Below are 24,229 nucleotides of genomic sequence, written 5' to 3'. Positions count from 1 at the left end.
CTTTATCTCGGGGAAAGATATAGTACTAGTAGCCCTGGTAGGTTCCGGTATACAACTTGATTTAGAAAAACTTTTTTATTAAAGTCTACCTAGTACCGGAACTTTAATTGCATTTTACTCAAATCTTGAAATGTTCACTTACATCCCTTTGCTTCTCACTGCCTCATATGAGGTTGCTAATTGTTTAGCGCGAGATCAAAAGGATTATATAACGCTTAAGTGGAAATAATGTCAGTAAACACGTTAAAAAACAGATAACAAATAATTACTCAATTATATAGTAACTTACGCCGGATATTCAGGTACGGTTTCTTTGTACGGAGGGACATCTTTAACATAATTATTATAAAACCATTTTACTTTAAAGTGCAAGTTCATGTAGGCTGAGCTTTTACAAAGTCTGTGCTGCTCGTGTTCTGAAACAAAATGAATAAAGAGTGAGAGAAAATACAAAATCAAGATTACTGATTTTATTGAATTAGCTTCAATTATTTATGAATTTCAGTCTAATAATAATTTTCGTTTAAAAAATGCATGCCAATTTGCTAATAAGAAACCAGAGAAAAAGAGTTTTACTAAGTTGAAGATACATTCTTATATTTCAAAATACTGTGCGGCCATCGCTGGGATGGAAATGCAAACATCCGGTTTACAGGCAGAAATGGACACGTCTATGTGTTAGGCTCTAAATTAAGTAGAGCCCCAATTGAATGACGCAACACTCACATTATTATTATTATTATTTTTTTTAACTTTTCTACCTCATTCAGATAGATTCGTCTTAACTGGACGTTCGGCAATTACCTAGCAGCCATGGGGGGGGGGGGGAATGTCGAAAATTCAGAATACTAGTTTAAATGAACAGGAAGAAAAGAGGGCAGGGGAGTGGAGGAAATAAATAATTCTTTCGAAAAGAAATTTAATTTTATATACTCAATATGGTATACTCTACTAAAAAAACTGAAATCGAAGTTTGAGTGGTTTGGGGTTTTTTCAGCATATTGAAATTGAATTCAAAGCCTGTAAGTTCCAATTACTTACCATTTTAAAAAATGTTTATTCATTTTTTTTAATGTTTATTTATTTTTTTTAATGTTTATTTTTTTTAAATTTATGATTTCTGGATTTGAAAATTTAATGTACTAACAATACTTTTAATGCGTTTCTAGTAAACACCGTCGGAAATTTTTTTTTTATCCGATACTGTGTAATTATGAAAATAATGCAAAAACACTCTAGAGACAGGTGAAGTAGCAATCATACACGCTAACTTCAGTAGGTTGTGGAAATTTAATTCTGTTTTTTCTTTAAAGTGGAAAATGCATTATGAAAACGTTCTTGATGAAACAAAGAGTTTAAGTTCGCCTTCCTATTGTGTTACTTTGTAAATTGCATTGTTTTTTAAATTACGTCTGTCGCTCTTAACCAGTTCCAATTTCTGAACTAAAATAGGTTATAAGTAATAGCATACCTTCTAAAGCATATTTCATATCGACACCAAATAAACTCCACATCGTTCCAGCACTGAGTTGACCACAGTTTAGCTCCTGAGGAAATCTGTGAGGATAGAGATGAAACATTTTTTGAATCATGAAATTGAAACATAAAATTAAGATTCATTGAAAATTACTTTTATTACCTAGACGAAAATATTTATGCATGAGATAGAGTTAATTTTTGAGTTTGGTTTTTTACTATTTAATTGCCCCAGTACAGCGTTTTTGTTCAGAAAACCTACTTTATACTCGACTGCAAGTTTACTAGGCCGTCGAGAAATAAGCTGAGGCCAATCGAAGGAAACAGTTTTTAGCGCCTTGGCCTACATCCGGGTGAAATTACGCTCTTAACTTCACAAATTGAATAAGGAGTTAAACCCGCGCATAAGTAACCTTTTTTTGTCATAATTTGTCAATCGTTAAATGTTTTCAATTTTACGAGCATTTTATCCATTTGAATCAAATGTGCCAGGCAGTAGCAGCTCATAGACAGGTGACTATCTCCTCTTATTCGCGAAGTAGGTTTGATAGGTAGCTAGTAAGTGTAATGTTTTATCTGTTAACTACACTGTTAAAAATTCAAGAAACATTTATCGAAAATATTACTGTAAAATGGAGTGTTTACAATACGGAAAAAAAAACTACAGTAAATTGTACTGAAAAATATAATCGATGGCAGCGCCAATTGATACACCACGTGAATTACAGCTCGAAGCAAATTACACAATATTTCCCCTCACTCAATGTGTCCCAACACGTATGGTGGTCAGCAAAGCCGCCTGAAGATTCGAGGGTCCCGAGATCAAATCTGCAACTCACATTTTGCGTTTTTTAACTTCTGTTTATTCTACCTTAAAATTTTACAGTAGAATAGGATTTTGCGCTAAAAGATACTGGCAACATGGATGCCAGTAACTTATACAGTAAAAATTCAGATTTTTTTTTAACAGTGTAGGTTTTTCTTCCGCACGTCCTGACGTCACTGCGAACTTAATTTGTAAGCAAGTACGGTAGGCCAATGGGTCTAGGAAGGGGGTGTAACGACTCTAAACCTTCTTCGATTGCTCCATGTCTTTAAACTATGGAGTAGTTTGCAAATGATAAGGATGGGAATTGTGTTCCCGTTTGAGACAAAAGGGAGGAAGGGACAAGGGAGCAGCAAGAAGTGTGACATCACACGTTGTCTTCATAACTACTATGTCTATGAAAAACAACATATGTGACATGGGGAGGGGAGGAGATCGTGAAGTCTGACACTTTGTGACACTGGGGAAAGGAGGTCAAGTTTTTTGAAAGAAAAGTGACATTATTCATGGACAGCTCCTATTGTAAATAGAAACTAGCTTCTGGCGCGCCTTACATACTGATGACATGATTCAGCAAACAGCGAATCAGAAGCGACTATTCACCGGACACACATACATACAGTCCAATTTTAAAAAAGTATACATTAAATGGAAATAATTTTTGAACTAATAAAGACATTTGTGGCGTTTAGTATCAAAACCCGCTCAATCAATAAATTTGCAAAAGTGTTTTGTTTTCCGTGACTTGATACCACTTTATCCATACTACATACAGGGTCCCCAAATTCTCCCTCTCCGCATATTCGCCATCCAGGGGTCTCACAAAGAAGAAGGCGTGTCTGCTCTGCAGGAGAGGGGGAAACATTGCAAATGAATGAACCGTAACTGAATCGTAGGGGTTTTTCTTAACGGCAGGGAAACTTTTAGGGAAAAAGGGGTCTATTCACGATTTGGGTTTCGAGGTTAGGGGAAACCACGTGATCCGTTAGTTTACATTTTGAATATCAATGCTAAGTACTGGAAAGATTCGCCGTTAAAATTCAGGATTAAAAATATGTTTTTGTTGTTTTCATGCTATATTTTTGGTTTGGGAGAAAGATTTCATTGTGCCGCGCTTCTGTTTGGACTCGAATGTGGGAATAGGGAACGAAGATCATGTTGTAGCGTAAAATGTAGAAGCTTCCATACCTGTCATTTGCTCGATCCATAGTCTTAAGAAAAAGCATGTAAAAAGTCAATCGGATTCGTCTTAAGTATTCTGTGGTCTTCTATTTAGTTCTCGGTTTTGATTTTATTGAATATGCATTATAGGCGTCAGAATCAAAGAAAGTTTTTCAAAAAAAAAAAAAGTTTACAAGCTTTTTTTTGTTGTCATTCCTGCATCGTTCTTTTGAATATAAAATTAGTTTGTATAATACCCTACTGCATCAAACGAACTTTGTTATGGAAACATCGATAACAAAATGGGCAGCAAAAGAGAGTGCTAGTATACTTTAAAATCTAACATACTCTATTGCTGACTTTTTTGTTCTATAGACTACACTTTTTTGGATTGTGACAGGTAGGTAAGAAAAGTTCTTGTCCAATGTTATTTCAATTATGGTGTTTTGATGCTCAAATTTTTACATTAGTTTAATTTAATTTCGTAATGTAATAATCAGGATTATTGATATTGTTTGTTGTTATTGTAAAAAACTCCATTAACAATTGAAGTTACTTGATTTTTTTTGTTGTATATTTTGCTGTTTTAAGTTGATGGATTTCATTGAATTCAGAAACAATACTTTACAGTACAGTACAACCTCAACCAAGATCTTGATAAAATTTAAAACTGAATTCAAATTCTCTTAAATTTCTGCAAAAAACCGCTGTATTTCTCCAGAGTCTCCAGTGCCATATCATATCCAACAGCAAAAATGTCAGTGAGTAGAGTACCACAATGATACCAGCATGTTTTTTTTAATTATAATTGTTCTTTTTTCAGCGTTATTAATTGGGAGAAACACAAAATTAGCGAACAACATTTGTTGCTCGCCCAGAGGCCATGTCAGCCTAGTCGGGAATTAGGGGCCCAGCTTGGAATCTGAGACATATAAATGTACAAGTTTTATAAGAAGAGGGAGACCTGGTGACCAAGATGACTAGGGACCCGCATTGGCTCTATGCGGCCCTGCGCTCACCAAAAAAAAAGGTCGACCGCCGACTGGAATTGAGCCCGCTTTGCGGGCCCTTCACAAAAATCTGCATTGTAAAAGCGGCAGATTCACAAAATTCCACATCGTAAAAGCGGCTCATTCACAAAAATTTGCATCATGAACTAAAATTCAAGATTTAGGGTCGCCCCTTGCCACATGGTGATCCAGTGTGACAAAGTGGCGACCTCCAAAAAACGGTTTTTGTAATTCTATCAGTAGGACATTAACAATGCTCTTCGTATACTTCATATTGTGAATGAGCATCATTTTGCCATGCCCATATATAACCTGGCAATTCACACTAACTTCATTTTCAAAAACATTTGTTTTTTGACAAAATGGGGACCTAGAAAATAAAACTTGGATTGACCCCTGAAAAATTTTCTGAAAATCCAATAAGTATTCAAAATTATTGTAACTACGTAAAGATGATTTTGGCAATTTTTGACCCCCCTCCCCCCATGTAAGGGTAAGTAAGATTTTCAAACCCAAATCTTACGTAAGATTCCACTTCGTTATTCAAAATAATAAAATAACGAATCGTACATCACTGGAAACGTTATTAAATTCACTATTTTGTGCAAAGAAATATTTATTAAAAGAAATCGTAACAATGTTTTTTCGACAATTTTTTTTTTTTTTGAATATGGTGCGATACTAATTAAAAATATGACATACCATACACAGTGCGATTCTTTTATTATATTTTACACTATTAGTTCTTTGAAACACAAGTAAAAAACATCTCATCCTAATACGTTTTTAACCTTGTAGAAGCAAATGAAATATGATCCCTGCCAAACCACTTGACCGCGCGATTTCTAATATAAAATATCGACTGGGAAAATATTATGTAAGAATGGGTTTGACCCCTTCCCTCCCCCAAGTAAGGGTATGTAGAGATTTTTCCAACTCCCTCTCCCCCTCGGGACCCTTACATAATTAATGAATGGCCCCTAATCTCATTTAGCGGAGAGTAGCGTATCTGTATACAGGCATCCCTCATATCACACGGTGCTTCTACAACACAGTTTCGATATTGCACGGAACAAAATTTAATACTACACGATTTCAATATAACACGAATTTCAAAAGATAGAATTTCATTTTTATATAATACTGTTAAAAAATGTATGATAATAATTCTAAAGCCACCTGTAACACTAACTTTTAAATATTTTATTTTCACATCGGTGTTCTATAAATAAAAAGACAAAAATTGTTTTGTTTCCAAAATGCATTGTAAGAAAATAACATTAGAACTAAACATAAGCTAAATTTGGCAAACGATAAATTAAAAACCTAGTCTAAACAATATACAATGAAATAAATACAATAATTCCATTTATTTTATTTTTTCTTTTGTTCGGTCGTTGTTGCTCACACAAACTTTATTGCTATATAGAAAAGCTCAGATTTTTTTCCCTGATAAAATGCGTTTTGTTCTTAGTAAATAAAGTTTTTTTTGAGCTGTATATTCTAGCAGCTTCGTAGCATGATACGTGCTTTACAAGTACTATCAAAGTCACATTTCCAGTATGATTTTCCGTTTTTTCTGTTAGCGATGCGATATAAATATCCTTGGAACAAAGCTAGTTTCCCTCCTCGTTGAGATCGTACGAAATTGACCGCCATTTTTCTAATGCGTACCTCTCTTCAATCCATGTACAAATGAACACTCACGAGGTGATAAGGGGCTAGGGAGGGGTCAAGGGATCTTAAAACTTTTAGGAATATTTTCTCTCTTTAAGCTCAGTGATAGGGATAAATAATCCCTACGACTTTTCCCTACCTACTTTGTAGGGAAATCACTGAACCTCACCTGATTTCACCTGTCAATCATTTGGATGGCGAAACGATGGAGAGGGCGAATTGCCGGAGACACGGGGTCCCCCGTATCTACCACTAAGTGTGGTTTAACCGGTTGGATGGGGTCCTGGAGACAGCTGTGTTGATCGGTGAGTTGATATGCTATATATACATATTGCATGCCATACATTAAATCATATTATGTTGCCACAAAGCAATTTGGAGCGAAACGCCCTCAATGAAGTCGATAACCGCTGCCAAAAACCCATTTTGCTTCAAATCCAGCTCAACCCTAATTACTGTTACATGTAAAGCTAATTTTAAAAGAAAATAAATATGAAGTCTTTCACCGGGCGTTATTTAAACGAAGGAAAAATACATTCAAAAAAAAAATGAAGTGTGCTTACCGTGAAATGGTTTTTGAGTTTCCTGTAAAAGTTTTGAAAGTAGATTGAGCTGGTTTTGCTACTAAATGATTCAATTGGAAAACTCAAAAATTACTTTCCAACTCATTCTCATAATTTTGTCGTAATTGTTCTGCGATTACGATGCAGCTCATTCCAAAAGTACCTCACATTTTGAAAGGATAAAGTCTCAAGCTGCTTGAATGTTAACCCACTGCTAAAACTACTGTTTTGAATTTGACTACATTGAAACAAAATTTTACATCTGTTTATAGCCCAAATTCATGCATTAAAAAACCAGAAGTTAATTTATGTTCTTGGCATTTTACTCTTTTGGCAATGCTTGAGGACATTAAGCTGAAAGTAGAGCTCTTTTCGATTTTTATTATTTATTTCAAACTTCATTTCGTACTTTATAATAATCAAAAACAGAGGCAGAAAGAAAAACCGATTTTTTTTTCTATAGAAGTGCTTTGCTATTTCATTTTAAATTTACGTTTCATAAATTGCTATAAGCCAGGTGAACAGTTAACCCACAACTGTACTTTCTCTTTAAAATTCTAAAATGAATACAAAGCAGCACAGTCAATACAAATAATTTCATTTCCGTTAATTACGCTACTGTTTCAGAAATACATTAAAAATGGCAACGAAATAAATGACTAAAAGTTTGAGAACAATTACGAGAAATTCCCTATAGTTCAGCAAAATAGATATTGATTTTCTTCAAAATAATGTCATATCTGAAAAAGAAGAAATACAGTAGAATTCTAAAGAATCTTAATTAATCGGATCATTAGGAGTTTTCCCATTAGAATACACAAGTAAATTAATATCCAAGGCTATTGTAAAGAATAATATATCATCATATTTTGAGTTGATTTTTATTTTAGGCAATGAATAATTTTCAGATGTTTCTTTACAATAGCAGTTCAAAACTTGCATGTTTGGTCATCAGAAATTTCAACGCTCTTAATGCAGAAATAATCTTTCATTCCTAGAAACGATTAATTTCTTGAGGGTAAATATAATTTAAAAAAATAGAAAAGAGCCGTGAAAAGTTTTAAAATATGAGCAGGACACATGAAATGACCACTTACAAAATATATTTCATCACTTCGAGCTTTCTAAATTTCAATTGCAGTAATTTTGTAAATTTTACTCAATTTGAGATTGAAGTTATTTCACTTAAATATCTTTAGCAAAGACGACATTCTTTTTCAGCAGCTCAGTTACCAAAATATTGACTTTTCTGCCTATCTCAAAAGCACGATCAATGTGCAAGTCATGTAAAATAATCGAGAAATCAAGGTGTAACGAGAGAAAGAGGAGGATTGTGCATTTTTTGACTACTAGTGGAGTCATTTTGACTTCACAAGCACAAGCCTTCTAGAGAGTTAACGTAAGCACTCAATGGTTGGTTTATAAAAGGTGTGTAACTGTACCTGTTCTTTTATATCACAGAAACCATGAGTACGATGAGTTTGCGCCAGAAGTTGAGGTTATGCAGGCATGTATTGTGCAGAGTGTGATACATAAGGTTAAGCAGGAGCGTATTGTACAAGGTGTGCTTCATAAGGTTAAGCAGGAGCGTATAGTACAGGGTGTGCTTCATAAGGTTAAGCAGGAGCGTATTGTACAAAGTTTGTTTCACAAGGTTAAGCAGGAACGTATAGTACAAGGTGTGCTTCACAAAGTTTCAAGAATGGTCTGAGAATACAAAATTTACTACGCATTTTTGTACAGCGAACTAAAAGTTCTGGAAGTACTACCCTTGGGCCTCAATACACGCTGCCCAAGTTTTCTCCAATTGTTCGTAGGCTCCTTGGAAATCTTCGCGCGCAAAGCTGTTGAGGAACCTTGTCGAAGCTTCATGGACATCTGAAACCGTGTCCCTTTTAGGTCTTTCTTAATTCTGGGGAACAAAAAAAGTCGATGAAGCCACGGTCCAGGCTGTAGGAGGCTGGCTTCAGTATTTCTACTTTGAACTTTACCAAAACTGAAAGGGAAGCAGTTTGACACGATTTTAGTGGTCTAAGTGTTTTCGACAAGGTCTCTTAACAGCCCTGCACACGAAGTCTTCCAAGGTGCCTATAAACAGTGGAAAATACGCTGGGCAGCGGTGTGTTGACGCCCAAGGGTCATACTTCGAAGACTTTTAGTTCACACTACGAAAATGTTTAATAGATTTTGTACTCTCTGACCAATCTTGAAACTTTGTGTATACTCAAGACATGTATAACAGCAGACAAATTAATGTGGAATGCGAGAAAAGGAAGGACTGAGAGTTGTTCGTCTACCAGTGGTGCTGACTCGTCCATACCAGCACAAACCCCCTGGAAAGTAGACAAAAGAGCTAACTGGTGGATAAGAGGTGAATACTATTTTTGTCCTCCTCTATCACAGAGACCACGAACGCGATGGGTTTGTGCCTGAAGCCGAGGTTTTATAGGCGCGTATGGTACATGCGCAATACATACACAGTGGTAAACAAATCAAAACGCAATACATATACAGTGGTAAACAAATCAATGCGCAATACATATACAGTGGTAAACAAATCGATGCGCAATACTAGAAAGAGAACCCGTGGCATTGAATTGTCTATGAGCAGAGTTGTTTCGATCATGCCAGCACAAAACCGTTAGAGAGTTAAGGTAAGTACTCACACTGGGGTCTAGAACAGGTCTATAAACTAGTTGGGAATGGGTGCATTTACTGGTCGGGAACAGGTATACTCACTGGTTGAGTGAGGGCGTATAACTGTTTCTGTTCTCTTCTATCAGTTACCCAATAAATGCGATGAGGTTGCGTCAGAAATCTAGCTTCTGCGTGCGCGATTTGCACATGCTCATTACAAGTACAATAGTAGACAAGTTAATGTACAAGGCGAGAAAGAGAAGGATTGCCAATGAATTCTCTACCAGTATAGTCGTAGCACAAGGCTCCTGGAGAGTAAACATAAATAAGTACTCACTGGTTGAGAACGGGTGTATAACTGTTTCTGTCCTCCTCTATCACAGAGACCATGAGCGCGATGAGTTTGTGCCAGAAGTCGAGGTTGTGCAGGGATGGGCCGTGGTCGTCGGTACCTTCCCGCCCCTTGTCCTGTGGCTCCACCTGGAACTCCCGACCGTACAGTTCGTAACAGTTCTCGAATAGGAATTGGTACGTGGAACGCAGGCACGCCTTCACACAGTCCTTCACTACAGTGCTGGCACGGGGAGGACTGGACAATTCTTGCACCTAAATGAATATCATATGCTATACATTTTCTCTGAAGGCATGACACCCATACTGAATTAGGCTGCTATAATATTTTTCTTTGGAAAACTGTTTTTGTTTATTGAATTTTACGGAATTAATATTAGTTTTTATATTTGGGTCCGTTCCCGGTATTTTGGACAATTATGTAGGGTCCGTAACATGACTTTTTTTGCCCTAACTATTTAATTTACTGTGTGATTAGCACATTATTTTATTTTGAGTTAGTTTAACCAACACGCTAACTCAAACTAAAATAATTTAAACAATTAGGGCAAGAAAAGTCATGTTACGGACTATACATTTGTCCGAAATACTGTAAACTAGCTCATAAGCATAGCTTGCTCAAAATAAATTAAAATTGCTTAGACATTGAATATTAATAATAAAAATATTAATATAAAAATATTAAATATAAAAAATCAGAGCATTGGAGCTCACTTGACCAAAGTTGAGTTTACATCAACTTTGGTCAAGTGAGGATAGTGAGCGATTCGTGATTGCTCAACAATGTCTCAACCAAAATCTAAATGAAAACTAAAATAGTGGCAATTGCAGATTGTTTAATTTTTTACTGACCTTCATTCTAAAGAACGTGATGCTCGTCAACAGATCAACTGTTGACTTCAAATCTTGGAGTTTTTCAGCACTTGATGCGGGAAAGTTATTCTAAAAAAGTGTAAGCATAATATGTGTTAAGAAACAAGTAGCAAAATGCAAAAAAAAAAAAAAAAAAAAAGACTTTAAACTGTTACTTACGCGATACATGGATAAATCTATGCGGAGAGAATTGTGTAATTGGTCCAAAAGTTTGACGAATTTTTCTTTCTATAAAAATGAATTTAATTTTAACCAAATGGAGTTACATACACAATTAAAACAAAATACATTGTTTGACTACAAAGATATACTAGTAACATATACCATGATGTTAAGGTTTTGATACCGAAAGAATGGCTTTTTAATGTTGCATATAAATTAGTAAGAACTCCCAAAATTTTGCTAAATATATTTCAATAGTAGCAAAGTAATATATTTCACGTAACATAATTCATACAACATCTATATTTTACTCCACTAACTCCATTTTCTGCACTCAAAAGGGGGATTTTCAAATTTCTGAAACTCATGTATGAAACTTTTATTGCAAATTAATGTCTTGCAAAGAGTAAAATCCACAATAGATTTAAAGGTGTAAATATTAACTATAGCGGTTAATTATAGCGGTAACTTATAGCGACCTTACCGGACGCAAGCTCCCCTTCAATATTTTCAAAGGTTCAGAAAACATTTGCGTATTTTTATCAGCTGTTTTCTGAATTATTGTTCAAATGATTATCTCCGCTAGCGTAATTCATTGATATTATGAGTTCCTTTAATTTTTAATACTATATAACATAATGTTATATTCAATTAATCACATCATTTTTCAGTATGTTTCGCTTGATTTTTGAAAATCGGTACTGCTGGTTAGTTAAACTTGCGTGAACTAGAATGTTAAAATTTGCGTCTGGTGATACTATTAAGATATAGCAAACTTAAGTAACCTAGGAATAAAACTTTGCCGAATGCTTCTTGGTGTTTTGAACTACAAATAAATTTATAGAACTAAAGCCGTACCGAATACTTCTTGGAATATAGAGCTCAAGACAGAGCTGCGACTAAAGCCGTACCGAAAGATTCCTGGTACAGTATGGGACCTCGATACCGGAATGCTCGGCAACGCGATCTTTCTGGATTTCGGAATTTTCCGGATTTTGAATTCTGACTCTAAAATAGTAAAAACTATTCTGTCGTATGATATTTGTCACTTATTTCTTGGCTTTGCTTATGTTCACACTAAATTTCTCTTATTTCTTGATCAATATGAATGAAAATATACTTTATTATGCAAAAACAAAAGTCGGACGTAATTTGCAGCGGCGTACAGTCCGAGAATGTTCTTTTAATTATGCACTGTACCAACCGATACAATAAATAAATCATATTTTTACTGAAAAGGTTTTTTCTGCTTTTGTTCTTTAGGTTCTTATTGCATTCTTATGAGAAAAAAAATAATCGTTGATCGAAAGTCGATGATAAAAGATTACTGCACAATTGCAGCAAAACGCTTATTTACGCATCGCAAATGGCATCAAAAAAACGTTAAAAAAGCTAAGCAGAAAGTACAGCGTTTTAAACAAATAATTGCCGAAATTTAACAATTTTTAACTCTTAGAACTGGATTTTTTTTTGGTTTGATTTTAAAAATATTTAAGGGAAAAAGTTCAGGATTTAGGGACTTTGTGTTCTTATACTGTATTTCGAGCTCACGATCAAGTTTAAGACTGAAGCTGTATCGAAGGTTTCTTGGTATTTTGAGCTTATGATAAACATATGAATTAGAACTAGACCGTACCAAATGTGTCTTGCCACTTTGAGCTAAAACAAAGGGGAAGCACTAACAGTCAAAATGCACAATGGAAAAAGCTTGGCAGGAATACTCACCCCAAAATTGGAGGCAGAGAATCTATCACTAGCTGAGACAGCTGAGGAAGCGGCGGTGTGTGCATAGTAAGCGTTAATGTTTGCGAGTAATGTACTCATGACGGCGGGTACTCCTTGGCACATGTATTTGGTGGACAGGCAGTGAAAATGTCTACAAGGAGGGAAAACATGCTGATTATGACTTTCGTTTCACTACAACAGTAGCACTTTAACATGCTTAAAGAACATACGCACACAAATAAATACAATAGCTTGAACACCTTAAAATGCAATGGTGGCTAAGAGACGTTTTTCATATCAAGTACCATTGCAGACTGACGCCACCAAGATATCATTCATTTTAAGTGCTACAGACGGTCGTATCCAAGGCGTCATTCATTCAAGTGCACTTCTAGAAGAGTATATTCGAAATGGCCCTCATTTCAAGTGACACGCAGACGGATGCGTCCGAGATGTTTTCCACTCAAGTGCAATTGAAGACGGATATATCCAAGACGTTATTCATTCAAGTGCCATTGTAGACGGATGTATAAGAGAGGTTTTTCACTGAAGTTACACGGTAGACGGATGTAAGCAAGACGTTATTCATTCAAATACCATTGTAGACGGATATATTCAATGCGTTATTTATTCAAACGCCATTATAGACGGATACGTTCAATATGTTTTTCACTCAAATGCCATTGTAGACGGCTACATCAAACACGTTATTCCTCCAAATACCATTGTAGACTGATGTGTCCAAGATGTTTTCACTCAAGTGCCATTGTAGACGGATGTGTCCGAGATTGTTTACATTCATGTGCCATTGTAGACGGATGTATCCAAGGCATTGATCATTCAAGTGCCATCGTAGACTTGTGTGTCTCAGACGTCATTCAGATCAAGTGCCATCTTAGACTTGTGTGTCTCAGACGTCATTCAGATCAAGTGCCATTTGGATTAACATCTCTGAGAGAGACCACATCGATCTTAAGTGCCATTGCAGACGGACGTCATTTCAAGTGAAATTGTACATTCATTTCAAGTGACACATATCTCCGAGACATCATGTATTTCAAGTGCTATTAACAGACTCTGACGTCTCCTTTACACCAAGAGTTTAAATAAAAATACATAATTTGATATTCCCTTATAGATAACTTGTTTTCAGATTCCTTTTAATGAATGTTTTTATGAAGCATAACATGGTGCGAATTTCAATAGAATAGCAATAGCTTTACTCTTTAGCGTTAAACTAATATCTTGGATATGAAAAACAAAAATTGCGATATACTTACGTCATAGCTTGATAGATAGATTCGATACCGTACCGCATAGCAAATTCGTCTACGATATCTTGAGCAGGTTGATCGAAATAGACTTTCCACGCATCATCCTGTAATAATCAAAACACAGGAAGCATAATCACAAGAGGAATTATTAATGCCAACAATAACAACTGAATTTGAATTGTGTTTAAAAATCGGAAACCCAATAATCAAAACTTGCTTTAAGACACCTTATGAATAAAATATACAATACATACGTATGTAACACTTTAAGGCGTAGGATTAAATAATTTCTTTCTGGCATTTGAAAAATTAAAAGTGAATAAAAGTACCAAAAAAAAAAAAAAAAAAAGGAAAGAAGTAATTTTATGACATTTGGGAAATTCTTCTTAATCGACTTTTTCTGAAGGCTCTTTTTAAAATTTTCTTAATCGAAAAAAATTCACTATTTGCTCAATTTTTAAAAATTATTTAAAGACGCTTTTAATTTTTAGTACATATTAGCAGTTACGTGTATGCAAAAATTTAAATATATTTTTTTGATTAATTAGTTCAATCTGATGAAAAAGGAACTAGATTTAAAATGTAAGCATTATTCAAAAAACATTTCTAGTAAAACATTATTAATTAGACTTTGAAACATCGAGATACGTTTTCGAAACGAAAGGTATCAACTCATTGTGCTCCAGTTTTTCGAAAACAAATAAATACATAAATAAATAAATGAAAATAAGCGAGTGTACTTATTAATGTATGTGTACTAGAAAAGATTATCTTCTTAAATTCATATTTTTTTGTGATGAAGCTGTAATTTAATTCATGAATTTTTAGGCACTTTAGTAATTTAGCCATATTAGTAAAAATCACTAATTTAAATGTGTGAAGGGAAGAAAAAAGTGCCTTGGGTGTGAAGAGAAGAATATAACTGTACACAATTCCCAGTTTGTTGATAACTGAAGCAGGAAACAGTTTTATAGCTGTTGCATGAAAAGTTTTGCCTGCTGTTGAACTGGAGGCTCTACAGGAACTCGCTAAACATTGCCGAATTCCCGCAGGATTTGGATCTCCCTTTCTGTGATAAATATGGCGAAATACTGGCAAATTGTCCCTAAAATGCTTGACAATCCCATTTGCATTTTTCTTTATTATTTCCGTTTTATATTGAAATTCTTTCAAAAAAAAAAAAAGAAAGTAAGAAAACTAAAAAATTTATGAATGTACAACTTGTTTAACATCTTCTTCATAAGTAGCCATTAATAAAAAGATTAACTTACTCCTTTGGCTTCAGGCAGTTTAACATCACCATTTTCATTTTGTTCACATAAGTAATGGAAAAGATTCTAAAAAGAAACGTTTTAAGCAATTAAGATATCGCAATATATATATTTTGTATAACTACAGCCATTTCAAACTTCATCTAAATATACATCACTGTTCCGGTAGAACATTGACGTAACGGCAAAATTGTTATTGTCGTCAAGAGTCCAAACGTAGTCCAGTGACGACGTCCATTCGTAGGAACACTGACAGAGTTGTTTTTCAACTTTTAGCCACCAGGGCAGTAACTCAACTATGTTTCATTGTATAAGGTTGTATGAGGTTGTTTCACGTATATTGGGTTCTAGTGTTAAATTAGACTTTTCTAGATTAGACGTCAGTGTTCCACCGGAACAGCGACATACACATAAAACAACATTTTAAACATAAATTTTAATGCAAATATGAAATATACCTTACGTTGAAAAAAAAAAAACCATTATTCCAGTACATTTAAAATAAATTATTTTTGTTTTCAAGTCAAGTGCCACATTGTAAAGAGTGCCACATTGTAAATTTGTTAAATAGCACAGCAGCTCACAAATCAACTTTTTAGCTTCGGTTCATTTATCTATCAGATTATCTAGTTTCAGGTTAGTGCATTAGCCTTTACATTTGACCCTTAACTGATCAGGTTTAGTTTTGTTTTTTGCGTAATGAAAGTGGGGAGTTGGGGTGTATGTAACTCTAACTCTATATTTCTTGTGTAGTCCACAAAATTTAGCAATTGGAGCAGGAAAATTTTGAATGACTTCCGTAACATTCATTCATACAAAAAAAGTTGAAATAGTAAGTGATACACATATATACAGTCATAAATATAAGCATTACAAAACATTTGAATGCAAAACTCATTCTTCTGGGGTGTAAGACACCTCACTTCACCAGTTCAGGGTTAGAAACATAAGTAAAAAACTCCCAAAGAAAGAAGAGAAGTTAGAATGAAAGTGTACGGAACGACTATTCTTTAAAACTAGGCTTCAAATAATACAGCACGTGTTTTATAACGCTGATAAAATTCAATTTACACTCAGGGACGTTATAATGTTTAGCACTATAGCCGCTGTGCACATAATGACATTTACTGAATCGTATATGCCAAAAAATGTATTGTTTTCGCTTACTTATTTATAGTTAATTTCTTATAGTCTTAATCTGACAAACAAAATTTAGCACTTCTAAAAGAGAAGTTTTGGATGCGAAAATAAATAAATATCATATTATTTAATTGTCTGCCAATCACAACGTATCGTAAAATGCTACGTATAGTTCACAAAGAACGAGATCAGGAAGTAGTTTCCTATGTTATCAGCGGGTGTAAGCATAAAAGTATATCGATTTTTCTTTTTTTATTTATGCTATATTTCTGGTATTTCTGATACACATTATATTATCTAACTTCAGTCATGTGGGAAATGCACGGTCATTCTTAAAAATATATAGTCATTGTGGATTCAATTCAAAATCTGCTACTGAAGATAGTTGACGAAAGGACACCGAGATTATAACGTTTACTAAACTAAATTCCACAGCGACTGCTAGAAAGCATAAAACATGATGAAAAATATACATCTCAGAAGTTATCAAAGCAAAATATTTAAATATTACCCAATAAAGAAACTCGACCTTAAAAGCAAGTTGTTAAATATGATGACGATTTCTAAGCATTTTTCGTGTGCATTCCCTTTCATTATATTTAGAAAGCAAACACATTTCGCATTAGGATCGGTTTGAGCAGCGTAAGTAAATTTTTATTGTAAAAAAGGTTGACCTCAAAACTTTAAAGCTAATATTAATTTTTTTTTCAGTTTCAGTTGATTTTTTTTTCAGTTTCAGTTGATTTTTCTTTTAGTTTCAGTTGATTTTTTTTAGTTTCAGTTGATTTGTATTTTTCAGTTTCAGTTGATTTTTTTTAGTTTTAATTTTTTTTCCAGTTTCAGTTGATTTTTTTAAATTCTCTTTTTTATTCAAATTATTAAAAAGACTTTTAATGAGACGATTGATATTTTTTTTCGCACATAATGGCTGAAAGTATTGGTTGCAATTAATAAACGAAGCACAATCTGTGAGAAACAAAATCTTTTTTTCCACATGTCTACGTAATTTATCCTAAGCAGTATTTAGGGAACTAATGCATTTTTTTTTTTTGCTACTTGAAAAACAAATTTTTCATGTCAAAAGTAGATTAATGATTTCATAGACGAACCTCAGTAATGATTATTCGAATTCTCGATGATCGTCGATGATTTATTCAATGTTGGTCACACGTAGCAAATTGAAACGACTTAACCTATTAATTATGGGAAAAAGTATTCCACCACGAAACTGTCCCTTTGTTTAGTCATTTAATTGCTAGTAAGATTAATTATTTTGCATAATTCCGCAGACTTTGAGGCAAAGAGTCTTTAAATAGAATTTAAATTTAATTATCTACTCGTACGTCATTAATCAATCGGTATTTACCTCGTCGTCTAATTTAAAGGGGATATAATTAAGAAGGATTTATTGCTATTCAAGCTGAGAAATAGGATTCTTTGATGAACAAAGTTAGTACACATTGGTTACCCAAAGACAACTTGCATAAATAGTTCCTGAAGCAGGATGAATGGCTGTGGAAAGTTATTTAGAGAAATCTCATTTAGGTGAAGGGATTTGCCTTCTTTGTAGGCTGCTTAATTTCTTTGTTTCGTTTGTCTCAATTAATCGCAGATGATTTAAATTTCCTTACACTGATGTTAGTTAATAGTTATCATTGTTTTATAACAAGAAAAAAAAACTGTTTTCGTAAAAATAGTTCAATTTTTATTTAAACCTAATTTTGTGGGTAAAATGGGTCATTTTTTACCTACTTTCACACTTGTTTTCTAGCAATAAAAACGGCTTTCTTTCATGTTTAGGTTTAATTATATTTTCGCATTCATGCTGGATATTCATACAATTTTAGGAATTTTTTAAATTAACAAAAACTATAAACATAATTTTGACGCATTTCACTCCATGATGGGGGGAAAAGAGTTTTCATGGAAAATAGTTAAAGTATTGATCAACCTCTTAATCAAGGACGTAACAACAAAAACAGACAAGAAAATATTTGAGAAAATATGCTAATTTTCATGTTTTAAAATGATGTCGACGTTAATTGAAAATTGAATCTTCCAATATTTTTCGGATGTTAGACAGCATCAACCTTTTCTTTTTTGAGAAAAGCATAAAAGTTGCCGCTCTTAGTTTTGCTAAAAGCTTTTTTGTCCATCCTTAGTATTGATATCTGTAGTTTCTCCTATAAATGTACTTATATTTTTTTTCATTGTACCCCCTCCCCCCAAGAAAAACGGTTTTTTTTTTGGTAAAAGTTTTTCTTTCGTCTTCACTTCTTCTTCCTGACATTTCGAATATTTTGCCTTGATATGTTCTTTTAGTTATCTGGTTCAGTTGAAGAGAAAGGAAGTGTTACATAAGAATCTAAAGTTGACAGTGCAGATTCTTGTAAAATTTGTTTAACATTGTTTGGTTTTAGTTTAAAGAAATGTGGTCATAAAAGTTAAGACTTTAACAGGTGATTGTAACTGGCGAAACGTGTTAATAGAATGAGTTAAGAATCTAACTGGTGATGTGTGTGAATAGAATAAGTTAATAGTTTAACTGGTGATATCTGTTATAACATTTAAAAAGACACTAATACATGAAATCAGTTCATATTAACGCTTCTAAATTTTTGCAGAAACTATGTGAAAGGAAAACCTCATGATTCATAAATTTCAAGAGATTAATTGTAAAATATAAAATAGGAGAAAGATAAACTTATAAATTTAAAAAGAAAGAAAAAGTCAACTGGCGATATGTTGACACACATCGCCAGTTAAAAAATCGCCTGTTAAACTTTAACAAGCGATTTAAGAATTCAATCGGCGATATGTGTATATTATGTTTCACAATTAATCTCTTGAAATTTATGAATCATGAAATTGTCCTTTCACATACAGTTTCTGCAAAAAATTAGAGGGTCTTTAATATGAACTGATATCATGTATTAGTGTCTTTTTAAATGTAAAAGAAGACGTTAAATATTTGAATAAATGAATAAAATGCCCAATTAATGAAAAAGTAACATATACTTACCAAATAAAAGATTATTTAAACTTTTATTTATAAGAAATTTTATCCATATTTCCCAATGACCAACTCTTATAAAAAAGTTGAATGCAAAGGATATGTTTATTTCGATTCGCGCATTTCGTTCCGAAGAAACAAACTAATTTTACTATACAACCTCAATATTTTTGTACCTTATCGAAACTTAAAAGCTCTTAACTAAAAATACACCCCATTTTCTTAAGTTCAATCGATAGTTGCAGCATTCTTTGCACAAAGAGATGGCAGAAAACTTTACGACGCGCCATAAAACTTTTCCAATTTACGTCCGCGGCATCTCAATGGAACTAAATCGGAAAAAGAATGAAACAGACAGAAGAAATGGCGAGCTTTAATTTCGATTATGTAGGATGTGGGGTAAGTATCTCCTCATTTGCAGCAAATAGTTTCCTTCTCTGCGTTCGACGCTCGAATATCGCCGAAATCCCCATAATTGAAGTTGTAGTGCTACAGAGCAGCGTTTTTATTACATTTTTTCGTGTGCGCCATTTTCTAGGGCATACTCAATTTAAGATGGATCAAATTTCAATCCGAACGTAATGGGCTCACGGAATATCATTTACTTTCAAATTTTACAGTCGGCACCTCGGGAGCTGGTAAATCATTGGTTCGACACACATTCTCATTTTGCAACAAACATTTTACTCTAAAAAAGTATCTTGTTTAATCCAGAGAACTTTGCAAGTTTACAGCTGAGTTTCAATTGAGAGCTGAGAAGAGAATTAAATGTTTGTTTTCCATTGAATAGCATTAATAAACAAAAAACAAAAAACAAAAAATAAATAAATAAATAAATAAATAAATAAACACGCACACATTGTAACCTACAGAAACCACTTTACGTTTTACGGACTAAATTTCAATATGGGGCACTTTCATTTTAACAGACGTTTACATTGTTGCACGAAACATCCCCCAAAAAATTAAAAATGCATTAGATCTTGTTTGAACTTTTTGAAGCATACTTTATAAAATTCAAATACATTTTGAAATCTTCCATAAGTAATATTTAATATTGTTTTGGCTCAGTAACGTATGTATCCCTTGATATACGTTCGTTACCGAGGCAAAAAGTATTACACATTTCCGGAAATCTTTAAAAATCATTTGCATTCTATAAGCGGTTCCCAACCAGGAGGTAAATAGCCCTAACGGCGTAAAGTGGGATTTTCTGAATTTTATAAATAAGTACCGTATTGGATCTTTGTTTGGTTCCAAAAATGAATTATCAAAAATCATTCATATCAAAGCTACCAAACCGATGATATTAGTGATTGATAAAAAAAAGATAAAGTTGGAGATCGACTTACGATGTGCACTGCCCGAAACGGTTATTAACAAATTGTTATAACTAAACAATATAATTAAGGTCAACCGTTACATTGACATCTACTTTTTTTTATATGAAATTGCTAAGAAACAGGTAGTTTCTTCATCTCAATGATAAACATTAGGAATGAAATTATTTACAATCGTAGTTTAAAGAGAAAATTGCAATGTCTAATTTATTTTTAGAATAAAGGTTTTTTGGGGGCGTGTCTAATATATTACCCGCTCTACGGGTAATAGTCTTAAACGGTTATGAACAGCTGTATTAGATAGATCTCGAGTCCAATACTTTTCATAAAGTTCATGCAATGCTCTATAATGAAAACATAATTATTTGGAGTGTTTTCAGAGTGTTTTTTGCAACTATTGTTACGTCTGTTACCGTGTAATTGCTCATAAAATTTGGAGAGCCAAATCATGGAGGTCAGTATGATAACAAGGTCAAGCTTTCGCTATTTCTAATGCTGAATTGCTCCTGCTATTATGAAATATCTTCCAAAACACCAAAGTTTAGCATGAGAAAAATTTAACGTAAAGAGAATGAAAATTTAAGAAAAATATTTTTCTTACTTCATGAAGACACGTGTATTGCACATGATAGGGAGCTACTTTTTCCTCCCCCTTAATTTCTACGCTGATATGAAGGCGAATGGCGCCGGAGACGGCAGATTTGTCAGTTCGTTTTTCTGAAAAGCAAAATAAAAAATGAGTTTGTGTAGGAAAGATTCATTTTTCAACTTTAATGAATATTGTGAAAATGTTTAACTGCAAAGTGGTCCAGATTAAGATACCCAATAGCCGCGCTAGCATGAGAATTTGGTACCTCGCAATTCCCCGCTCCAACTCAAAAAAAAAAAAAAAAAAAAAAGAAAAAAAAAAGGTTGGAAAATTTACCCTTTACATCTAAAGACAGGTGGTACGTTTGCACCCGAGAAAGCGGTTTTACCCAGCATCCTTAGCGGCTATACCAAGCAAGTAAGCAAACTCGTTTCGCGTAATGCATTACGAGTGAAAACCCCCTCATTTACTCCAGTCAAGTGCAGGAAAAAGAAAGATACACATTTGCCCGGGAAATAACCGGAATATGGTTTAAAGCAAGTTCGTTCCAGGGTAGAACACGTCCATGTGAACAGGGCTAATGAAAGACGAGGTAGTCAGATAGGTTAGGCACCAGACTTGTGGCCGAGAGTTTGTGGCGTTGTGGGCTCGATACCGGGTGGTCGAAGTTATTTGCGTATATGCTATATTCGTTTGCCGCAGTTTCGCCTATAAACGCTCTTGTGCCTTTAGACCCAATAGAACGAAGACCTTCCGAGTACGATAACGGTGCCTGACTTATGCGGTCACTAATTGATCTAGGTTCACATTACATATCGAGGTGCTGGATCGAGGATGGTTTGACTCCTGGTCCGGATTAAAAATAGCGAAGTACATCGAGTTATAGCCTAAGCTACAGATTTTCACTCTCGTGGTGCTAGGATCTCAATGACACGCTGTTCTTTAGGTCTTAAATCGAGTAGTATTCCCACCAGAGCTCAGTTTTCTTAGTAGCATAAGCAACCACCACCACAAAAAGCTACCAGCCCTAAAAAATATTCGCCAGTAAAATCGTTTATCTTGGGGACTAAAAAAAAAAAAAAGAGAGAAAAAAAATGGAAAAATAAAATATAAAGAATAAAATATAATAAATTCTAATATATATATATATATATATATATATATATATATATATATATATATATATATATATATATATATATATATATATATATATATATATATATATATATATATATATATAACATAAAATAAAATAAAATGAATGATCCGTAGCGATTATAATATCATCTCATCAAAAGAGTATTGAAGACAATCGAAGGTTTAAACTATACTTTTATGCATTCAAAAAAAAAAAAAAAAAAAAAACTTTTGGTTCGTAATGATTGAGCTTTGCAGTCTAAATCAAAGGTGTAACCTTAAAGTTTACAAATATTTCTTAATGTATCGGGACATTTTGTAGATTTGCCACAGCTTTTATCTGCCCCTACGCATTAGTCATGCAAAACACCTTTGTGCCAGTGCTGTGAGCAGAAAGGGCATTATGCTTAGATTTTAACTCAATACTTTATAAGTAGATATTTCATTGGTTTTCATTTTTTTTATAGATGCCCCTACTGTCGTCGATGAGCGACCTGTACTAAGAGGCTGTTAGTTTCTCTCGCAAACTACCCTAGGCAGCCTTCAGAACTGTTGCCGTTAATTAGAATATTTGAAAGACGTTGCAAATATGCAACGTCTCGTAAAATAAACAAACATTACTAATGGCATCTTCGTGTTAATTATGCTTCGGAAAATCAACTTGTTTTTGTATACGCGTAAGGATAAATTTAAAATGCTTGATGTGATTGATTTTTTACCGCTTTTGAAGAGTTAAACAAAATATCAATCTAGGACAAATATCGAAACAAATTTTGCGGACTCACCTAAATTGTACCATACATCCATTTCTCCACTAAGTGTGCGCACCTCGATTATCGTTTGACCCAAAAAATCGTCCGATTCGCGTGTCAACTTCTGTCGTAGTTTGGATTTTAAATCGTTGTCTTCATCCCTAAGAAAACACAACAAGTCATTAGAGAAAATGTTATTGTTTTGGCAAAAATATTTATTTAAACACAAGATTAGCTCGGAAATAAATAAACATTCTCAAAATTCAAAGAGTAACATTCAAAAATATTTATGTTTGCGACATTGATTATTCATGCGTAGCTTTGGCACTTGCTCATTGTTTTGAAACAGTGATAATAGGCCACTTTTGTCTAGGTGTCTTCGCCAAATATAGGTTGCCGTTTTGCATTAGTTCATATTATGCAACTATTGCTGCTGAAAACATTGTGAAAAGTTGGTTACCTTTTCGCTTGCTCAATCCGTAGTTACGGATTGAGCAAAAACGTGATTTTTTTCCGAATTGATTAAACGTTGTTGACCATAGTATGTGCGAATATATTTAAACTTTCATCCAGGACTTTTAAATTTTGGATTTTAATCTCGATATATTTGAATGTACCATTGTATATCTATATGAAGATACACAATAGTTACTTATACCTATAATATAATTAACTATTATAGTATACATATTTTCAAAGTTCCAGGTTAGGGAAGAGAGGAAGGGGGACAAATTACATTTTTGAGGCCCCTTTGTCTATCACTCTTAAAATAAGAAATTGAGAAACAGGCTCCCCATACATCATGTGGGGGCCCTTAGCACATGCGACACTTGCGATATGGTAAATGCGCCAAAGTTCTTCAGGCCACGTTGGTTTTCGGAAATTAGCATTTTTCTTCCGTGTTCATTCTCCTTCCTCCAGGAGATTGGCTTCTCCTTTTTAATTTAGTGTTTGTTTCTTCAAAATGTGATTTTTTCCCTTTTCTTGTTATTCAAAATTTTTTGTCAACATTATTGTTTCATACGTTATTTTAATGTTTTTAATGTTTACATGTTTTTTATTACTCACATTAAACTACTATACCTATCGTACCTACGTTTATGCCTTTCTCCTCAAAACACACTTAGTTTTATCATATCGTGACTTTATATTTATGTATATAATTTATTCTAAAAAATCGGTTGGCGCAGTATAGCCCTCAAGGGCTCTTGCGCCATTAAAAAAAAATAAACCAACCAACCAACCAACC

At 33.8% G+C, this 24,229-nt stretch overlaps 1 protein-coding gene across 1 annotated transcript in view; it reads right to left on the bottom strand.

Moving 5' to 3' along the window:
* LOC129230587 (protein unc-13 homolog A-like) overlaps positions 1 to 24,229 on the bottom strand; it is a 75,929-nt gene that overhangs the window by 11,176 nt on the left and 40,524 nt on the right. Inside the window, exons 9-18 of the mRNA XM_054864991.1 lie at positions 23,014 to 23,141; positions 21,101 to 21,216; positions 15,007 to 15,072; positions 13,742 to 13,839; positions 12,462 to 12,612; positions 10,734 to 10,802; positions 10,554 to 10,643; positions 9,688 to 9,956; positions 1,472 to 1,557; positions 290 to 416 (exon numbers count right to left, since the gene is read on the bottom strand). Coding sequence (XP_054720966.1) covers positions 290 to 416; positions 1,472 to 1,557; positions 9,688 to 9,956; positions 10,554 to 10,643; positions 10,734 to 10,802; positions 12,462 to 12,612; positions 13,742 to 13,839; positions 15,007 to 15,072; positions 21,101 to 21,216; positions 23,014 to 23,141 — 1,200 coding nt within the window. The remainder of the gene's footprint in view (positions 1 to 289; positions 417 to 1,471; positions 1,558 to 9,687; positions 9,957 to 10,553; positions 10,644 to 10,733; positions 10,803 to 12,461; positions 12,613 to 13,741; positions 13,840 to 15,006; positions 15,073 to 21,100; positions 21,217 to 23,013; positions 23,142 to 24,229) is intronic.

The sequence above is a fragment of the Uloborus diversus genome, chromosome 9 (genome assembly GCF_026930045.1).
Source record: "Uloborus diversus isolate 005 chromosome 9, Udiv.v.3.1, whole genome shotgun sequence".
Classification (NCBI taxonomy): domain Eukaryota; kingdom Metazoa; phylum Arthropoda; class Arachnida; order Araneae; family Uloboridae; genus Uloborus; species Uloborus diversus.
This window is presented reverse-complemented; position numbering and strand designations above follow the sequence as displayed.